The 21,654-nt window shown below is 45.5% G+C and overlaps 1 protein-coding gene across 1 annotated transcript in view; it reads left to right on the forward strand.

The window, feature by feature from the left end:
- Positions 1-21,654, forward strand: part of igsf3 (immunoglobulin superfamily, member 3) — a 110,035-nt gene that overhangs the window by 55,951 nt on the left and 32,430 nt on the right. The window contains exon 3 of the mRNA XM_030787587.1: positions 20,911-21,330. Within this exon, the coding sequence (XP_030643447.1) occupies positions 20,911-21,330 (420 nt within the window). The remainder of the gene's footprint in view (positions 1-20,910; positions 21,331-21,654) is intronic.

Consider the following 21,654-nt stretch of genomic DNA (forward strand, 5'->3'; position numbering starts at 1 on the left):
CGCTCTCTTCTCACTCTCCAAACGCACTCTGCGTCGCCTGAGGACCACGGCCCCTTTTGTCTCACTAAACAGATTGGTCTTGCCGCTGTTTTTCAGGTGTGTAATTTGTAGTCAGTAGGGGGAAAAAAAAAAAGCATAGCTCTCCCTAGTTAAACACACCAAATCCAAACAAATTACAGGAAAAGTGCATCAAAGAGCCAGCTGCTTTTCTTCTGATGCTAATGCGGGAGCAGACAGCGGGTTACAGTGGCGCTCGTGGCAGCGTTTCATTAGCTGTAGGGCTGTGGAGCTGATTGCGTTTGTGCTGCAGGGTGGAAGGATAGGGAGGGAGGGAGGGAAGGAGGGAGGGAGGGGTTAGCGGTGGTGGGGGGGGGTGGATGGCGGAGAGGAGGCAGGCTTTTTTGTGGAGAGGCTGGTGGTAATCGCTTTTTCAGCGTGTCTCCGCGCCCGGGCGCCGTTCTGCTGATCCAAGCACTCCGGTGACAGGCAGTGCAATGAGGGCCTCACCACAGTGCTTGTTGATAAGGCTCTCCAGGACAGTTCAGTTAGAGGATGGAGAGAAACATCAGGCTCCAAGAAAGAGAGAGAGGGGAATATAGCATGTGGGGCGCGGAGGGCAAACAGAAAAAGTCTCTCTCTCTCTCTCTCTCTTTCTCCCTCTCTCTTCTGTAGTTCATTTTGTTTTACCTTCTTCACCCTGTGTGACTCTGTCAGTTTCTCAGCGTGGCACTATCATCACATCCTATCCTTATCAGCTCTCTCTCTCTCTCTCACACACACACACACCCCAGTCTATCTCTCTTTCTTTGTTTCTTTCTCGTCATCGTCTGACTGTTAGCGTCCCTGTTTTCGGCTCCATTTTCTTTATTGGTCTCATCTTTGTGTGCTCTGTTGGGCCTGTCTCCTGTCTGAATCAGGCCACTAAAGCTGTTTGAAAAGCATTGAAATTCAAGTGACAGTAATGAGAGTGGTTAAATATCACACTTGCATAATCTCAGTAATTATATTAGAGATGTTTAGCCCCAGACTGTTCCTTCATAGCACGTTAGATGCTGCACACTCTCAGATTAGACATTGTTAAAGGAAACAAGTGACAAAAATTAATATTTGACAAATCAGTAGATTTGATAGCGCCTATTGCGTTTTTCCCACTTTTTTTTTTTTTTTTTTCCTTGTGTGCGTCGTTAAACTTTGCCTTATCTTTTACTTTGATTTGGGGATTGGAGGCATTGCTAATGGGCTCATCTCCGTAATCCGATTACAGAGGCTCTCATACCCCCAACATTCCATAACACTTGGCCTTTAATGACTGACTGATTATCCCAATGATAAAAAAAAAAAAAAAAACCTGTCACTGCAGCTTTAATCTCTGCTCTAAAACTCAGCACTGTCCAGACATGCAACCAGACTAAACGAAACCCCGGTAAAGTAAAGAAATGAGGCTTTCTATGTCTGGGAAACAATGAGTAATGTTTGTACACTTTGTAAGACCATCATCCACACACAGACGTGGTCGCTCGGTCTGGGTTTGAATCGGTAACTGTGTTGTTACCGGTACTGTTGTGTGGTCCAGTGATCCTCGTCCGCTCCGTTTCTCTTTCCTGGCTGAGAAGGGACGGGCCGTAGTATGTTTTCAAATGGTGTCAAATCATAGGCGTAGGGGTGTCTGGCACTCCAAACATTTCTCTCTCTCTTTTTTTTTTTTTTTTTCCCCTTCAGCATGTAGCTTAGCCTTGACACATTTTCAACAGGATCCAACCAGATCTTTCGTTCGTACGCTACACCCACTGGCCCTCATGTTAAACCTTCTCAAATCTCACGCCTCTCTACTTTAAACCTCTCTCGCTCTTGTTCTCTCTCGCGCTCGCTCTCTCTCTCGCTCTCTCTCTCTCTCTCTCTCTCTCTCTCGCGCTCTCGCTCTCTCTCTCTCTTTCACGGTCGCTTTCACTCTCTCAGTCTCTCTCGTCTGTACGTTTATTTCTCTCTCTTTTATGAGAGGCAGATGAATTAACATTGTCATTCTAAATCCTTTCCCTCTGTGAAGGGGGGAAAAAAAAAGGTCTCTTTGTTGCTTTGAAGTATCAATGTTAAACCGTTCTTTATGAAGTTGTAAATCTCGGTTTCTCTAAACAATATTTTATGTTCCATCTTTCTCTAAGCAATCAATGCTTCTTCTTTTTTTTTTTTTTTTTACCATCAAAGCTTTCTTGATCATGATGGTTTTTTTTCTGTCATTAAATGTGTTTGAAATCCAGCCATTTTTCACCACCCACATTAACTTACCCTACTATTGCTCTTAGTTTTCACGTGCCTGTCCCCACGTAGCCCTCTGTTACATCCACACCAATTCTGCTCATTCTTTTTTTATCTTTTGTTTCTAAAGATAATAACACATTGCTATAAATAGAGTTGTGCACTTTTTTTTTTTTTTTCGTTCAGCAGAAAACAGACAGTATAAAGCTGACAAATGGAAATGCTATAAAAGACTGACAGTTTTATTCTCCTTTACCAAACACTCCACAGCTATAACTCTGTCCTCTCCCCGTGCTGAGTCGTCTTTGTTTTCTGCTGAACTCACGGTGGTTCTAACGGCGGTCTGGCTCCATTTCACACGTTTCTACTCCACAGGTCAGCGCTTAGAACCGGGAGTCGACTAGGCACGGAAAGGAGAATCGTCTCTGCCGAAAAGGCTTACTCAAATCAACAGCCTCTTTCTTGGTCGGTCTCTCAGACACCTCAGGGAATTGTGGGGTGATGATGTCTCTGTTTGGTGTGCTTTAGCCCTCACAGGTTTAGCTGTGACTGGGCTTTGTCTGCCCGGCATTCATAAAGGCAGGAGTGACTGTGGAGCTTCATTGTCATGGCAGTGTGTGTCTCTCTGGCTGTGACAGACAGGGAACCCCTGTGGCTTTGTGGATAATTAGAGACTCCTCTGTGAACCAACTCTTTTATTCCCCCCACCCTCTTTCTCTCTCTCTCTCTCTCTCTCTCTCTCTCTCTCTCTCTCCATTTCTCTAGCTCTATCCATCCATCTTTTGTCATGCCAGAGAAGAACAGCTGTTCCCACAGGGGTCCAGGACAGGGCGGGGTGTGTGCGGGCGTGGCCGCATGTGTGTGGATTTGTCAGTTCCTGTGCCATTGTTTAGGAAACCTACTGCAAACAGAATCCTCAGTCTGTGAATGATGCTGCAGTTGTTGTGACATTGCCTGTGTCATTGTATCACAGGGTTGGGGGGGGGGGGGGGGCATTGGAGAAATGCAAGTTTTAGCATTACCAAGATTGCGTAATTACGTCTCTCTTTTTTTCCCCCTCATCAGAATGAAATGTACCCTGCTTCATAAAGGAGTTTCAAGCAGGTCATGATTTATTATACCTGTTTTTTTTTTTACCATTCTCAACGAACTAGAAGACAGATTAATTAAACTGAGATTATTCTTTGTGTATCCCAGTGCCCCCCCCCCCACACACACACACACACACACCCGCCAAATAAGTCAGGTGTTGTGCATTGTCTAGTGTGCGCAGAGCTGTTCAAATTCACTCAAAGAGTAGATATGAATATATCTGCGAGTCAGACGAGGGGGAGATAAAAAAAAACAAAAAAAAAACAGCAGGATGAGGAGAGTTGCCATGGACACGTACTCCCAGCAGTATTAGTGTCAGAGGTGAGGTGCAGAGCGAGGGGAATAGAATTAGCATGCCATTAGCAAGCTAAAGCAGGGGTGACTGAAAACCTCTCACGTAGGACTCCGCTGATCACTTAGCTCTCAGGGGCCCCTCACCCCCAACCCCCCCGGGAGAGGTCACCTAACCTCGCGACCTCGAGAAAAGTCCGACCCCCGCGAAGATGCTCTCAGCTCGCGCTTGGCAGGCCTTCTCTGGCCTCCAGCCACATCACGCTTCTTCATCCTCTAAGTCCAGCGCTCTGACCGTGGACCTTCTACCGCCTGGTACCGTTAGAGACACCACCCCCCACCGCACCCTCACACTTTTATCCGGTTCCCATTGACCCTGCCCTCCACACACACTCAATATAACAACGACAACTGACATTGAAGTGGGGTTTTTTTCCCCTTCACATTGTCCTATTTCCTTACAGTCTGGGAAAACTTTTTTTTTTTTTTTCCAATGTGTATTCTCAATGCCTGTCTCAGCTGAAAAGCTCTCCATTTTTGCGTAATTATAGCATGACGCATAGACCTATGAATAACAAGGAAGTCTTTTGTGTCGAGGAGTGTTTTTGAGTCACCTGTTGGATGACACTAATGTTTTCTCACTCGTTGTTGGCTCAAAGACTAATTGAAGGTGGAAATTACAGTATTTTTCTCTTGACATTTCTCTTATCAAACATCTTTTAGTGACACTGTAGTTCTTCTCATCTGTGCAGAGATTTGTTTGTGATTTTACGCACAAACCTCTAGTCTCTAGACGTAACGTACACCGGTCTGGGGTGTAGTATTTCAGGACTTAGCTATGAACGCTTTTGCCTATTTTCAAAACATAGGAAAACCAAGGCAGAGTGCCTGACACATGTATGTTTTCGGGATGTATACATATTTTTGGTTGAAAAGAGCTGTTCTTGTGTAATATTGCGCAGACGTCTGTTACGAAATGAACTGTTTTGAGGAAAATAACAGCTGTCAAGCAAGGTTGTTTTAAATGACTGCCAACATGTTGCTGCTTGTCTCTCAACTTCGGCATACTTACGCTGGGAAACCCGCTGTATGACTGGGCATGTTTTATTTCCTCAAACACATTTATCAGAGAGAGAGAGAGAGAGAGGGAAATAGAGAAAGAGAATAATAAATATCAATGTTTTAGACTGATATATATCTGCCCCAGGTTATTACATGCCAAGATAACAAATATGCATGTGTTACTGGTGCACACCAAGCTCTTCTGGTGATGAAATGCAGGGGTGTGTGTGTGTTTGTGTATGCATGCGTGTATGCGTGGGGGAGGGGGGGGGTTGTGTGTCATTATGCGTGAGTGTGTGGGTGGACATGCATGCGTGTGAATGTATGTGTGTGAGATAGAGAAAGGGAACCTGCAAGCACCGTGTGTGCGTGCGCGTGTGTGCGCGCATGTGCATGTGTGTGTCTGTGTGTGTGTGTGGTATTACAGGGCGTTCCAGAGTTGTGTTAGGGCTGTGCTGGTGGCAGAATGCAGATGTACTGCGACTGCAGGCAGATGGCTGTAAACCTCTTCGTGTGCTAAACACTCACATTTTGCTGTGGACTGGACTGGACTGGGCTGTGGTGCACAAGGCTGAGCTATGGCTTTACCGGCTCCAGCCCTGCCAGGCTGCCCAGCCCCTGGGGACATACTGTCTCATCTCAGCCTGGTGGCTCCATCTGCACTCAGCTATAATGAGCAGCAATATCCCTGAGGGTTGTGCACATACAGTAGATATACTGTATGTATACACACACACACACACACACACACACACTCAGCAGGGCTGTGCCACTTGGGTCAGGCAACATGGAAATGCAGTTGAGTTTATGTGTACGGATATGCGATTTGCTTAGTTTTAGAGAGGTTGGCATTAATACAAGTAATAGAGTGAACATCATTATTTTGGTGGACCTTTAGTAAACCAACAGGGGGAAATATGTCTGAGTCAGCAGAGAATATAGGCTTTAGTGCATCCTGTCTGTACCACTTAAAGGGGGTGAAGGGGGCGATGAAAGATAGACAAAGTGTCTGTATTTGTCTTTGTGTGTGTTTTGTGTGAGAGAGAGAGAGAGAGAGAGACGGACGGAGATTTATCTACTGTGGTTTTATCTGTTCGGATGTGAAGATGTAGGGTAATGAGATTCAAAAAACAGTGACTCTGCAGAAATGTTCCCTATATCTCTCCATTAATCCCAGAGTGCCCATCACTCTCTCCTCTTCCTTCCCGCTGTCGCATTCCATTCACCTCAAGCACACTCTCTCTCTCTCTCTCTCTCTCTCTCTCTCTCTCTCTCTCTCTCTCTCTCTCTCTCTCTCTCTGTTTTTTCTATATATGTTTTTTGGTTTGTCTTGTTTGCTTGTGGCTCAGTTTTGCATTGTTTATAAAAACCCAGGTGTATGACATGGGATTGGTGGCTCAGGCCTCAGGGGATTTTGTGTTTGTGTGTGTGTGTGTTTGTGTGTGTGTGTGTGTGTCTGTCTTCAGCATCCCTGTACTTCATTAGTGTATGTTGGGGTGGGGGTGGGTGTGTGTGTGTGTGTGTGTGTGTGCATGCACCCTGTGCTTCATTAGTGTATCTCAGTATATATGGGTGCGTGCGTGCATGCGTGTGTGTGTGTGTGTGTGTGCGCGCATGTCTGTTTCTTGTGGTTTGCCTAGAGGATACTTTAATAAGATCTCTTTTTTTGGCTCTCATCTGCAGTCATGCTCCGTCAGAATCTTATTAAATCCTCCTGCTTACTGCTTTGCATCCATTAATACCCTCTGATAGGTTGTGTGTCACTCTCTCTCTCTCTCTCTCTCTCTCTCTCTCTTTCTCTGTCTGTCTCTCACTCACACACTCAGTCAGTCACTCACTCACTCACAGACACCACACACACAATAACACTCTCAGAATGAAGGAAACAAATGTGTCCTCTCTGTCATTGAAGATTAACGACCTCAAACAGAAAGTACTCTCAGTGTTTTTCGTATTAAACTGCGTGATGACTTTACATAAAACATGAAATCCTTATCGATCAGCGTGGGATCATTTACGTCGCCATCCTTTGTGATTTTATAGATGGCTCACCAACTGATTTAGCTTAATTCACGGAAATAATTGGAGCAATGACAAAATGATCAGAGCCATTGTATCGCTCATTCTTTTGGTAAGTGAAAAAGCCTTTCGGCATGCGCGCGTGGGGGCGACGCCGCCGCCTCTGGAGGTGCCGGGGCGTGATTGATGGACGAGGCCTGAGCGGTCTCAGTCAGTGATGAACACCACGTTTGGGTTACTCCGTCAGTGCCAGCATAGCTGTGAGCTGCCGAGAGATGCCAGGTCTGTTAGTCTCAGAGACGGACTCCTGCTGTTTCACGACTGTTTGGCAAAAAAAAAACAAAAAAAACCACCGTTCGTTAGGCTCGGAGTCCCACAGCGCAAGCCATGACTCCAGTCACGACAACACACAGACTCGTTCGGCGGCGGTGTAAATGCCAGAGGCTTGTACTTACCGGTCAGAAGAGACCTGATTTTCCATGGCAAAAAACGTAGTCACGGATGTATGCTGCTGGTTAAGGTGTGAGTACATGGAGTCACCTTCATTCTGTCTCCTCACATTTGGAATGATTGAGAGAGGGAGTGCTAAAGAGGAGGAGGAGGGAGCGATAAACAGATGAAGGTGATGAACCGTGTCACACATAATGGCAGAGATTTTGTCGAGTAGAGGGATTTTTTTTTTTTTTTTTAGACTGACAAGAAAAAGTGTGAGTGAGTGTGTGAGAGACAAAGAGGGAAGGAAAAGATCACGCAGGTTGTATTAGACATCATTACATTCGGAGAGCGAGGGAGAAAGAAGAATAGATGAGCTGGAGAGAAGATGGATGTCTGAGATACCCACACCTGAACTGAAACTGATGGATGTTGGTTTTAAAAAAACCTCCAGTACTTCAGACAGGCGCACACACACACACACAGACATATACACACACACACACACACACTCCCCTTCGCAAAGCGTTGTCTCTTCAATGTCCATTCCATTAGCAGGTGAGAGTGAAATGACCTCCATTCAACCAAAAGCTCTTTTCATCTGCTCCTCCATTCCGCCGACTAGGTTGAATTATTCGGAGGCTCTGCTTTCTCGGTCTTCGTACCTCCCCCTTAAACATGTGCTTCAAATCTAACCTTGAGCGGGCCAGCAGTCCCACCTCAGTGCCAAGAAAAGTATCTTCTCTACTCTTTTACTTTGGGTGAAGATAGATGGAAGCAGCGATTTCTTTCAGAAAAAAAAACACATGAAATAAGATTTGACCTTAAGAGCAGTGTCTGCATGCTCTCATGAATGTTGAGGCAAAAGCTGAAAAACACCTCTGCTGAAAAACAAAAAGGGATAGGTGTGGGGGGTGGGGGGGGGGGGGGTCTAGGCGGTCTTAGTTGTAGAGCCTTGTGAAGAGGTAACTCGGATGTTGTCCTCACACTGTGTGCACACGTTGTGTGTTTCTCTGAAACCTAATGAAGGGAACTTTAACTCTGTAATGAGATAGATTGTCTTTAAAGGGAATGTAGGAAATGAGAACGCAAGATGAAAACTCAAAGGTCTGTCGTTGGCTGATAGAGGCTTGTACTGCAAAGTACGTTGCTGTCTGCAGAGTACAAATTGTGTTTGCGTGAGTGTGTGTGTGTGTGTGCGTACATACTTCGTGATGATATCCGGTGTGGTGTGGTATCTGGACCTGTTTGTATGTGCGTGTGTGTGCATGCGTGTGCGCGCATGCGTGAGTGTATGTGTGTCTGTGTGTGTGTCTTTTCTTTTGTTTAGCCATCACTGTGCTATATACTATGTGTTTTCATTAAACAGAGATTGCTGTCTCCAAAAAATGTTGGTGCCATTTTCTTTCTCCTTCTCTCACACATATTCTGTCTGCGGACCCCATGCTGTTGTGATCTGAACCGACTGAACGTGATGTAATTTCAAACCTGTGTGTTTTTGGAGCTTTGAGTGGGAGCTGTGCGTCCTAATAGTGAGAATCTCCACAGACTCCACAGACTACGGACGCCAGAATGACCTTTCGTATTCTGCTAGATCTAATGAAGTGTGAACTCCAGTGTGTGATTAAAGAGTTGCTCACAGCATGGTAACAGACACACACCTACACACACACGTGTGCGCTCGCACGCACGGTCGCAGAGACCTGAGACCTCACCTTCATCTTTCTCTTCATCTTTCTCTCTCTCTCTCTCTCTCTCTCTCTCTCCCCCTCCCTCTATCAGCCTTCAGCTCTTTTTCTCTCTTCTCCCACCTTCCTTTCTCCAGTCATATGTGTTAATGTTAAACAAGAGTGGAAATAAGGCTTTAAATATAGTGCAGCTTTGTGTTCTCACCCCGTACTGTTTTATCGACAGCCTGGCCGGCAAACGGGACCGTCTCCACAGAGGTATCGCTAATAGCTCATTATGAAGTCCTGTATGAATTATAGATATTAGCTTCGCCTTAACCAAGTTATTGATCCTGTTCAGCAGCTCTCTAATGCAGTTAAGACATGGACAAATTAATGTATTATAAAAATCAACATGAAATATTTCATTTTTATATATATATATATAAAAATGCTTTACCGTTGTTCAGTTTCATCTGAGAAAATTCATATCTGCCCCTGCGTCAGATCTTCACTGATTTTTTTTCATTTCAGCTAGTAATTAGATCATTCTAGAAAATACGACTGTTCTATTCCAGCCTGTCAAGCCCTTTCTGCTCAAACCATCCAAACACACCACACACACACACCCACACAGCTGCTTGGTGCTGTATTATGGATAGGTCCCCTGCTGTGTAGATGTCTCTCATTGGGAATCTGAGATCTGCACCCCTCTGTACAAAGACAGCCCTGTACTGCAGATAAGGTGCAGGTGAGAAGAGAGAGTTCTTATATCTGTCCTCTTTTCTCTGATACTTCACCTCCTCTCTCTCTCTCTCTCTCTCTCTCTCTGCACTGCAGTACGGATGAAGTTTTTTGAGCCTTCAGGGCACTGGTATCTGTGAATGGCTGAGACGTCTCGTCAGCCACGAGCCGCAGAAGCGACAAATGACATCACGGATAACAAAGATGGCCTTGGAGAAGCAGTGTTCTTTTTGCCAAAACTTGTTTAGAGCGCTTTGTTTAGAAGCATTGTTTGTCTCTCTCTCAATCTCTTTCTCTCACTCACTCACTCACTCACTCACTCACTCACTCACGCTTACTGTCACTCCTGTTCACTGTCCAAAAAAAAAAAAAACCAAAAAAAAAAGAAAGAAAGAAAAGTTGGAGGTAAAGTTGGGCTTGTAACACAGGAAACAGCTGATACCTCTGAGCATCCTCAGCATGGCTTTGGAGTCTTTGTGTTATGGGCTTTATATAACTCCTTGAGTTTTTTTTTTTTTTTTCTCTCCCAAGCACCACATGCTCACCATCTCATGGGTAGCAAACAGACAAAAGCCCTCTGTCTAGAAACCTTTCTCTCTTTCACTGTCTCTGGCATCCTCCTATTCTCTTCTTCTATGGCTTTTCTCTTATTCTTCATCCTTATCTCTTCCCCTTCCTTCGGTGTGTGTGTGTGTGTGTGTATCTCTCTCTGTCTCCCCCTCGTTTCCTCTGACACACTAGGCTCCCTTAGGCTATGCGTATCTATTCCAGTGCAACGCAATGGTGTGTACGTGTGTGTATGTGTGTGTCTGCTGTGTTCTCCTGCTTGAACAGATGGAAGTCTTTTTTTCTTCCAATTTCAGTTTTAATTATGATTGTGAAGAGAACTAGGTCTGCGTAGAATTTAGCAATATCCTGTTAGACTCACCGAGAGAGAGAGAGAGAGAGAGAGAGAGAGAAACTAACTCTAGAACTAACACTGTCTAATTCCTTTAACTTTGTTAAAAGTAGCTCCCTAGCTCTTCCTCTGGGCATGTTATTTTTGTGTTTCGTAAAATGAGACGTTATGATTGGAATAATCCCTCACGCCGTTTTCATCACAGCGGTTTTACTCCACACTCTTTTGTTAAACTAATACAACCAGAGCAGCACAAAGTGAATATGAAATTACCTTGGTCTCTTATCCTGTGATCATCAAAGAGGATGCTTTGGAGGGTGTGTGTGTGTGTGTGTGTGTGTGTGTGTGTGTGTGTGTGTGTGTGTGCGCATGCATGTGTGTTTGTGTGTTTGTGTGAGTGCACGCTCACGTACAGCGTTTGTGCATTTGAACATACCTTTACCAGTGTGTTTGCTGCGTGTGCACAAAGGAGGCAGAATTCTCAATGATTATATGTTTATGATTCTATATTGTTTGGCACCAGTGAGCGTCTCCTTACAGCTCCGCTGGACTAGCTGAATTAGATGATGATGATTGTGTATGTTTTGTAGGGAGAGTACAACATCTGTCCCTGACACACACCAATAGAATTAGACCCTTGCAGGCAAGTGGAATCACACTATTTACACTGTGTTTCCTCATTCAAACACCTAAACCCAATTACAGCACCTTTATTGAGTTCGTATTGTTTGACCTTTATCTGAGAGAGAGAGAGAGAAAGGGAGAAAGAGAGCGAGAGAGAAAGGGAGAGAGAGAGAGCGAGAGAGAGAGAAAGGGAGAGAGAGAGAGAGAGAGAAAGGGAGAGAGAGAGAGCGAGAGAGAGCGAGAGTGAGAGAGAGAGAAAGGGAGAGAGAGAGAGAGAGAGAGAGAGAAAGGGAGAGAGAGAGCGAGAGTGAGAGAGAGAGAAAGCGAGAGAGAGAGAGAGAGAGAGAGAAAGGGAGAGAGAGAGAGAGAGAGAGAGAGAGAGAGAGGAAGGGAGAGAGAGAGAGAGAGAGAAAGCGAGAGAGAGAGAAAGCGAGAGAGAGAGCAGGGGGGATCTGCCGGAGAACTTGTCTCCCCTCTCATTTCACTGCATTCAATATTTCATAGTGCAATTAGTGGAGCTAATTATCTATCCAGCCTGTACAATGGTTGTGCCTGTGATAGTCTCTAATTAGATTGGGAGAAGAGAAGAGGCCCCCTCGGAATTACACTTACAAACAAGAGATATAAATCAACTATTGCCACAGACCTGGAACTGCACACTTATATTAGACTGGAGTACTGCGGGGTGTCCCTTTTTTACAGCAGCATTATCCCAGCTCATCATCTGCCCCTCTCTCTCTCTCGCTCTCTCTCTCTCCCTCCCTTTCCCCCGTGCCTGATGTGCATGAGAGTACACACCTGCAGCAGAGGGAGTTGATGGCTTATGTTGTCAGCTTTCTGTAGCGAGGATGAAGATCAAAGTTAGCGGTGGACTCGTCGCGCACTCGACAAGCCCAACATAAAGGGCTTATATTCACGCAATGTGGCGTCAGAGCGGAGGCCACCCCCCCCAGGCCTCTCGCAGTCTCATCTGCTTCCACTGTCCACTCTCAGCGCTGTCGGAGAGCCTCTATCTGTTTCACTGTTTCCTCCTTCCTGTGTTTTTCACCCCCCCCCCCATCCCTTTCCTCCCCTCTCCCTCCTTTTTGTTGTCTGAGGTCCAAGAAGCACTATTTTGTTTTTGCATCATTTCTCTTGTTAAATTGCCAAGTGAAAGTGTCCATCATCATCACACGTTTGAGAATGTGTGTGTGTGTGTGTGTGTGTATATGTATGTGTGTGTGGGTATGTGTGCGTGCGTGTGTGTGTGTGCGTGTGTGTGTATGTATGTGTGTGTGTGTGTGTGTGTGTGTGTGTGTGTGTGTGTATGTATGTGTTTGTGGGCACAGCGCTTGCTGAGCGTCAGTGTCCTCATCTCACTCTGCAGCTGTCATAAACACTCAGTTGTTAACAGGCAGTTAGCGTTCCCCTTCAGAAACATTAGACTGCTTGACAACACAAGGCAACTTCAAGTTCAGGATGTTGGATGTGCATTACATCCTTAAAATACCGTATTGACAGATTTTTTTTTTTTTTTTTTTGTACCACGATGTGTATCGGATATTTATCAGTATGCCAGAAATGTCTCGAAGAAATTGAGCACTCTTTCAAAATCATGTCACGATACACCAATAACTTTGAAAAACATAGTTCTGCTATCAAATAATATTTTTTATCATCGTGTGTGTGTGATCACCCAGTCCTGCTTGTATCCTGCAAAAATAAGGAGTTTCATACATAAACTCAGGAAGCACGTGCTTGCCTCTTTCATCCCGGTTGACTTGACTCTGCAGTGTGAGGGAGGTTGTGGATAATTGTGGCGCTCCAAATCGGAAATAGAAATAGCGGGAAACCTTTTAAAAACCAAACATAAACGAAGTAAAGCGATGGTCTTGCCATCACAAAAATGCAGCTCCGCGCGCTGAAGAGAATTTTTTTTTTCTTTTCGGTACGGGTGTTAAAATAGCTTCCGAGAGTGGCGTAGTTCATCCGAAGGTCAACAGGCCCGCAGGGTGGGTCACGGGCTCCAACACCGAGAGCACGGTCTCCGCCGCAAGACCGGGGTTCAGCTACACAAGCTAAACGAGCCAAAAAAGCTCCGTCAGCCAGCACCGCCCGCCATAACACGTAGCCTTCTGATCTGGCTCTTCCTCTACCCGTGTTAAGTGAAATGACCCGTCATCACTGCCAGACAGCCTGAGGGAGTCATCACTCATCGGCATTCCCTGAAATACCTCACACTGCAGAGGTCATTCCAAACCATCGAGGGGGGAGGGTAAATACGCACATATTGAAGAGAAGTCTGTGCGGTATTCTAGATTTAGCTGTTTTCCAGTGGCAGTGGTATTATCCCTGCAATGCCTAAAGGTGAAATTACGATCGCCCCGTTACCTACCTCGCCCCACACACATCAGAGGCAGGATGTAGTCGGAGTGCTTCACACTAGCTTGGAGTTTGCAGACGATATGAAATCGATATGCTGCTGGAATGCGTTTCCCACCTCTTTGAAGAGAGGGTGAAAGTAGGCCTTCATTAAATATTCTGCCAGTCTTCTGGGGTGGGTATGGGTTTGAACCCCCAGATGACTGCATCCCTATCAGCTTGTGTGGCTATATGCCTCTGGGTGCGTTTGTTGTTTGAACTCTGAAGACGCTTGCCTGATTTTCTGGGCAGTCTCAACGCCAGAGGCTACATCTCCTTCATTACAGGCACAGGGGTTTTGCGCTTGTCGGCGAAGCAACGCGAAACATCCCCTCAACATTCGGATAAAAGACAAGGAATAATGCCTCTCTTCTCCAAGGACAAATGAAGGAGTGTTTTGCTCAGTTCAATTTTTGTTTATGTACTTTTTTTTTTCTAAACCATCTAACAGAAGTTTCTAAAAACGAGTGCTTTCAGAAGCCAGATAGGATCTCAGGAAGGTCTGCTGCTGTCTCCTCTTGGGTTGTGTCGATTTTAATGATGGCTCAGAAGCAGTTCATCCGCGGCTTCGTGTGGTTCAGACTTGGAACATGCTTCTGGGAAGTTCCCCATTCTGAAATCAAGAAGCACAGATCACTGAATGGATTACTAATGACTCAAGTGGTTTGTTGCTTTTTAGTGGCTCAGGCTTTCAGCCTCATCACAAATCGGGACAGGGAAAAAAAAAAAAAAAAAAAGCAAAAGCCATCAGGATTTTTTTTCAGGCCTCGTTGTAAAGACAGCACTAATTGACACGGTTTCAAAGTTCTCTCTAATTTCGCTCTCCTTTGACCACGCTGCTCTTCTCTTAAAAGGGTGTGTGTGCTCGTGTGTGTGCTCGTGTGTGTGTGTGTGTGTGTGTGTGTTTTCTGTGGTTAGCTTGTTTGTTCTCTGTAATCTCTTGCTTCTGGTTTGATCAGCTCTCCTACTCTTTCCCATTGCTCTGTTCTCGGTGATGTGTCCTACAGCTATGGCCTAATTGGTTACTAGCCCAGAGAGAGAGAGAGACTGCTTTTCTTTTTCTTTTTTTTTTTTTTTCTTTTCTTACTCAGCCTACAGTTCTTTTCTGCAGGGTTGTCTGTTTGGTTGGTCAGTGTGTCCTTTAATCAACTCTCCCTGTGACATTTAATCCAGTAACAAGGATGGTGTAACCAGAAAGAGGGATAGAGGCGCTCCTGACGTCAGCCTCCCCATGTCCTATCTCCCCTAAACCGTGTGTGTGTGTGTGAGTGTCTGTGTCTGTGTGTGTGTGTGTGTGTGTGTGTGTCACAGAGAGCTTGTCTATGGCTTAGCTAGTATAATGGGTTTTTCTGTCCTTGTCATTTTTTTTTTTCCTTTCCTGTCTGATCTGAGAGACTGTGTGTTGAACGTGGAGAGCATTTTAATCATAATGTGCATTGGGCACAAAGGGGCCCCGGCGTCTGATCACGGTGAGAGCTCTCTTCTCCCAAACCTGTCGGAGATGGAAAATGAGAGGGGGGGGGTCAGAGGCTGGGTCAGGTAAAACAGGTTTGAAATGGAACATGTATCTGCAGTGAGTAAATGCAAAAGTTTAGTGCAGTGCTGCAATGATGGCTGTTTCAGACCTGGGTTCTAAATATGTGTGTGTAGGTGCGTGTGTGTGTGCGTGCGTGTGTGTGTGTGTGTGTGCGTGTGCGTGTGTGTGTGTGTGTGCACGTGTGTGTGTGTGTGCACGCGCGCGTGGAAATTGAGCTCGTTCTTGTTCTCTCTCTTTTCTTTTTTTTTTCTACCCTCGTCTTTTTCTCTGTGCTTTTGACATTTCGGTAAATGACAACTCACTTGCTGAAAACTGGGTTTAAAGTAGGAATTCCAGAACGATCTTGGGGATGACGACCTCTTTAAACCTCCCATATTCCAGTCCGTCTCCGTCTCAGTCTCTCTCTCTCTCTCTCTCTCTCTCTCTCTCTCTCTCTTCGTCCCCTCCTTTTCTCGCCCCTACCAATTACATCGCTCTCAGAAACTGCGTGCGATACCACATAAAAGGCTGGCCTCAGGAGAAGACTGCTACCTTTTAAAGAAAGAGAGGGAAGGAAAGAGAGAAAGAGAGGAACACAGAGGAAGGGTTAATTTTGGTAGATTCACACAAGTGGAGGGGGGAAAAGAGTGAACATTGATGGGCAGGCAACAGAGAGGGTGTGACAGGTGGAAAAATGGATCTAGAGGGCAGGACAGAGATGGATGGACAAGGCGTATAATGGCTAGAGTAAAAGCACTGAACAGTGAACAGACACCTTTTTTTCTTACTTTCACTCTTTGTTTCTTTCTTTCTTTCTTCTCTCTTCTTTTGCTTTGTCACTTTTAGATTATATGTTTGAGCACAATGTCTCTTTCATGTACTTTCATGTAAAACTTGTCAGGAGCGTTTGAAAGGGGCACTGCAAGCAATGCGTGTGCATTCAGGGAGAGGTGTGTGCACGCGCAAGTGTGTGTGTGTGTGTTTGTGTGTGTGTCTGAGCGCATGCAGGGGTGTGTGTGTGTGTGAGAGAGTGTGTGTTTCTTGGAGGGGGTGATTGTCTTGTTCAGTGCTCCTTCCTCTTCTCTAATTGTTTAATTAATCCTCGACGCGTTTGCATTTGCATTAACGGAGGGATTATATTAACTGGCAGGCCTCTCTAGGCGGTGCCGGTGTTTGATATTGTAATGGAGATGAGCAGGGTTAACGTTCTGCTCCTCTGATGCCTTCAGCTCATTTGCTGGAGTTTGGTGGGGGGGGGGGGGTCTTGTTAGAACTGGGGGGGCGAGTGGGGGGCCCCACTTGCTCCTTAACCATTGTTCTCACTCATCCGCACAACAAATTGAATTGCAGTTTACAGTCAGGGCCACTGAGGTTTCTCTTGCATGATGGTGTGGTCAGTGAGTACTGCCCTCACAAAATTGCTCACATCCCTTGTGCTTCCTAACCAGAAATGCCCGGTTCAGTTTTAAAAACCAAACCGGCATGCAGCTATGCAAGCCAATAAATTCAATGCTTGCCCACATCCTGTTGACTGCGAAATAGTTTGTGAAGGCTTCATGCGGAGGTTACTGTGTTGGTTTAATGCCTTGTGAGAAAGTGAAGCATAGTCCGAGTAACTAAGAACTGAGCACAGGCCTTGTTAAGACACACAGAAAGGGTTACGGGGAGGGCATGGAATGGTCTTTATTCCATTTTTTTTTTTTTTTTTTTGTGCTGTAAGATGTCAGAAACTGAGAGAATTGAACTCTCATAATGAAACCGAGCTTGTTGTGAGAGCTGCCGTGATATTATTTTTCATGGAGCATTTTTGTGCTCTGCTGCAGTGAATGAATACCCAGCAGATGAATGCAGCTCTGAATCACTGTTTTACTGACATGCGTTAGCGCCTTCCTCCTCCTGGCCACAGGCTGATCCGTATCGGCCAGATTTAACCTGAGGCATCGCGGAGACAGTCTGCCTCTGGCTTAATCCAGCCCAGATTGGGGTCACTGAGCAATTGGAGAATGTAGAGAAAAGGGCTCAGAGGTGCTGGAGATCACATCTGTTTACACTGCACCCTGTCACCCCACAGGATATGGTAGGCAGAGGATAAGAGTAGGGGTGTGTGTGTGTGTGTTGGTGAGAGACAGAGACAGAGAGAAAAGAAAGTCTCTGTTGGTGAGTGTTGTGGTGAGCAATAAGAGTCAGAGGTGAATGGGAAATATTAGACTTATATTTTGTCAGTCTGTCCCTCAGCTGGGTTTTGAACTGGAAACTTTATTGCTTCTCACTGCTGAGGACTCTGTGCTGTAGGCCTGGTTTTCACTGAAAGAGATTGACTGACTAACATCTTAAGGGAGAGTTTGAGACGATGGCATGAAGTTTATTTGATGTTTTTCTACATGCCCTATAAAATTGGGGGATTTAGTGTTGGCATGGAAACAGAAAGCTCTTTCTATGGCACCTTATTGGCAAGTTGTTATGGTAACGAGCTGCTCAGTAGAATACAATGTCCAATATAAGTACGAGGCTATCCGCAAACTGCTTTTGATTAAGGGTAATATGTAGATTTTCTAGGATAGAGGCTGGTTATAGATTTTGATCTTAGCTTATATCCAGTTTATTATACCCTATCTGTGATGTTCAATATGTAGTTGTGATTTGGGTATGTGGGGGTGGAATCTCTTGGCTCCGCTGTGCTAGATTGATGACGACCATCCTCCTCGCCCCCACAAACACACACAAACACACACACGCTCTTACTCCAAAGGGAGGACTCTTGCAGTCTTGTGGTTCTGTATACACTGGCTTTAGAGAGTTTCTGCTTTCACTCTGCCTTCAGTGAGCTGAAAGAAGCTTAGTTGAGTTAGACATCTCTCATACCCAGCAGCCAGGAACCACCATCACTGGAATGCTAAATGTGACACCAGTCACTCACTTTCTATTTTCTCTTCTCCCTTTCTTTTTTTTATCTGATTGTTTATTTGTCTGTCTTTCTTTTCTGTTTGTCTAATCCATCCTTTTCCTTTTGCTGTGGGGTAGGGGAGCGAGGGGTATTAAAAAAAACAAACAAAAAAAAAAACGCAGCAGAGATCCGTTGGCAGAAGTCGAGATTCTCTGATTCTGACTCATTAACCCTCTGTCACTTTAACGTTTCTTCTCTTTTTGTCCACACACACGCACGCACGCACACACACACACACACACACACACACACACTGAGTCAAACATCTGTGAGTCGTCGAAGCTGATTGCTAATCACCTGCTGTTAAACAGTTTTTCTTCCCTTCAAACTGTGCTCATTTTTTCCCCCCATCTTCCTTTCCATTATCCCATTTTCTTCTTCTTTCATTAACGTTAGGGCCCTCTTTTTCTCCCACCTCCTCCTCTCACGCGTCTCTCCCTCTCTCCCTGTCTCTCTCTCTTTCCCGATTTCGTTTCTCTGCCGTTTTGTGTTCTACGCACATCTCCCTCGTTTTCCTCTCTCATCTGCCCCCCCCCCAACCCCCCGCTCATTTTGTTTGCACTGCATCGCTGTATTTTATCCCTCTGTTGATGCTCTGTAGGGCGCAGTGATAATCGGTGCCACGGCAACCTAAAGAAACCCCATCCACGCTCGTGCTCGAGCGGCTGATCACAGTGGATGTATGGCTGGTTGTTTTTTTAAGGGTCCATCCTGCGCAGCTTTGCCGCCCTGGAACGGTATATGAACCATGTTCATGCAGAACGAATGACATAGGCCTTTGTTTTGGTCGTGGCCCTGGCCTAACTGCTGCATGCGTAACCTTTGGAAGAGTGTATGCAGTAGCTAACGTTGTATTAGCCTCCTCAGTAAAACAAGGCTCAGATCCACGATATTTACCTCAAAGCAAGGGAGTATGCTCGAAAACTCTTCAAGCAAGTGCTGTCTTTCAGTCTGGCTCCTAGTCCTCTCCACTTGTCTCTCTTTTTTTTCTGTCGCTTGGTTTCTTTGCAGTAGGAAGGATAAGTTTAGTAAACTGAGTAAGAGATATCTTTGACCCCAGGGGCTTAAACATGGGGTAGGCGTTGTCATAGAGACCACTGTTTCTTGTGGGCAGAGACAGGTTCCTGACAGTTACGGAACTGCGAGTCCATCCTTCTTTAATGATGTAAAACTCGAGCAGACAGAGTCAGTGACAGAGTGAGAAAGTGTGGCAGCTAGTCTGGCTGACAGTAGTATGACAGAGAAGCATATGGTCAGTGTGTGTGTGTGTGAGTGTCTACTCAAGCGTGTGCCTAGGGGACATTTTTAACCTCATCCTGCCTAATAAGTTTTGGAGATTGCAGTCTTGGGGCTATAGTGAGGAGATGATGTAGAATTCTGTCTCATCCAGTGTGAGTGTGAAATAAAGCCTTTTTTTTTTTTTTTAGATTCAGTTGAAGGACTGTTTTTATCCCAGCAGTGTTTCCTCACACTCTTCAGGAGGTGTAAGCTCGTGGTGTCAGTGCATTTCACCAGAGTTGTCTCCATGTGAACATCTCACCGGGTTGTTATTTATATTCACGTACTTGTCAGTGCTATAATTAATACTTCTTCTGTACTCCTTTATTGTGCTCTGTGAATAGTCAGGTTTGAAGTGCACAGAAGGGTTGTCTTGACTTCTTTTAGGTTATATAGTTTGTATATTTAGAATGTGCAAACCAGTTTTCCACATTCTAAAAAACAATTGAAAAAAAAAGAAAAAAGACACTAAGATTTCGCACTTGGAATTGTTGACGAGATTATGCTTGTGCGGAATTTGTGGAATTGTTTTTTTTGTTTGTTTGTTTTTTTGTTTTATTTATTTATTGTTTGCTTGTAAAGGACTGTCTGTTCTCTATGTCATACAGTGACCGATGTTGATGGTACTAGGTCAGTTTGCTAACAGATGATAAGGACGATGCTGCATGGGTTAGCGCTAATGGCTAGCGGTAATCAATGCTAGCAGCATGTTGAGGCATGTGGCAGTCATGAGGAGAAGAGAGCATGACTGGGTCTTGTCTTGACGCTAATAGATAGCTCTGTGATGTGAGCGCTCCAAGCTACTCGACTTGGATGTGTTATCTTGGCTGGGCTCTGAGTGGTGTGTGGGTGCCGAATGGCCCGTTCCATCTCATTTCTCTGACGGTGAAGGTTTGTGCATGGAGCATGTGTGCGTGTGTACCTGTGTGTGTGTGTGTGTACCTGTGTGTGTGTGTGTGTGAGAGAGAGAGAGAGAGAGAGAGAGAGAGAGAGTGTGTATACACATTCAAAATTGTATGTGTTTATTTGTTAGTGACTGAGGAACATTTTGTGTTTGTGTATATGTGTGTTTGAAGGGAAGCTGCTGTGTTTGCATCTATGAGACAAGAATTGTGTGTGTGTGTGTGTGTGTGTGTGTGTGTGTGTGTGTTTGTGTGTGTTTTGGATATAGACATGTATGCACACAGGGGCCCATCTTAACAGATAGTGAAGGTGTATGAGAGAGGGATGGAGAAACCGTTCATGTGGTCAAAACCTGGCGTGTGCTTGGGAGATGAGCTTTAGCTAAACGTGTCGGGATTTTCACCAAGATAACCGTGTTTGTTTAATAACTGCATGTATGAGTCTGTAAGCATCATCTAATTACTCCTCTTAAGATTTGAGAGAGGATTTGACAGTGTGTTGTGAAAAAGAGAGAGAGAGAGAGGGAGGGAGAGAGAGAGAGAGAGAGAGAGAGAGAGATTGGGGAATGTGTCTCTCCTGAGGCCATGTATTTTCATAGTAACAAGGTCGGTGTTGAGTACCACTGCTGGAGACAATCCTGTTTAAATGTTAATGTTCCCTTAAGTGTGTGTGTGTGTGTGTGTGTGTGTGTGTGTGTGTGTGTGAGAGAGAGAGAGAGAGAGAGCGCCCATGTTCTTGTCCTCTTCTCCTTACTTACATACCTCTCCTCTTCCTCCTCCTCATGCAGTGATCCCGGACACGCTGAGTGTGACCGCACCTGCACAGACTCTCTCCAAGATTGAGGGTGACACGCTGCAACTGACGTGTGAGGTCACCAGACAGACTGCCCAGCACACACACCTGGCAGTGGGCTGGTACCTGCGGTCACCTGACGACCCTGACGCTTCCCCGCGGGACCTGGTAACCCTGTCGCGGGACTTTGTTTTAAGGCCCGGGGGTCCGTACCGTCAGCGGCTGTCCTCGGGCGACTTGAGGCTGGACAAGACCAGCGCCACGTCTTACCGTCTCACCATCTACAAGCTGCAGCCAGCTGACCAGGGTCTGCTCTACTGCGAAGCCTCGGAGTGGATCCAGGATCCCGACCGCTCCTGGATCGCCATGACCCGCAAGCAGTCGGACAAGACGTCAGTCAAAGTTCAGCCCACAGGTGAGTTTTGCCGAGGTCACAGGAGTGGATGAGTAGTAAATCAGAAGTGTTTGTTTGTTTGTTTTGTCTTTCGTCTCTGCAGCATTCTAGAATCTCTTTTAGGTCCTCTCCATTTTATTGTGCAGTTTCTGTTGTCCACATACATGAAATGTGGCTGTAATTGCAAATACATATCCATCAGCAGTACAAGCCGCATCTCCCTCAGTTCCACTCCAGGCTCATAAAACGATAGTTTTCCTTCATGCTGCACTTTACTGGTGAAAATCCTTGAAGCACACATTCGGCCTCTCATGAACAAAGTGCAGTGCCTACCATTCTCACTAA

This window comes from Chanos chanos, chromosome 10, assembly GCF_902362185.1.
Source record: "Chanos chanos chromosome 10, fChaCha1.1, whole genome shotgun sequence".
In the NCBI taxonomy this organism is placed as follows: domain Eukaryota; kingdom Metazoa; phylum Chordata; class Actinopteri; order Gonorynchiformes; family Chanidae; genus Chanos; species Chanos chanos.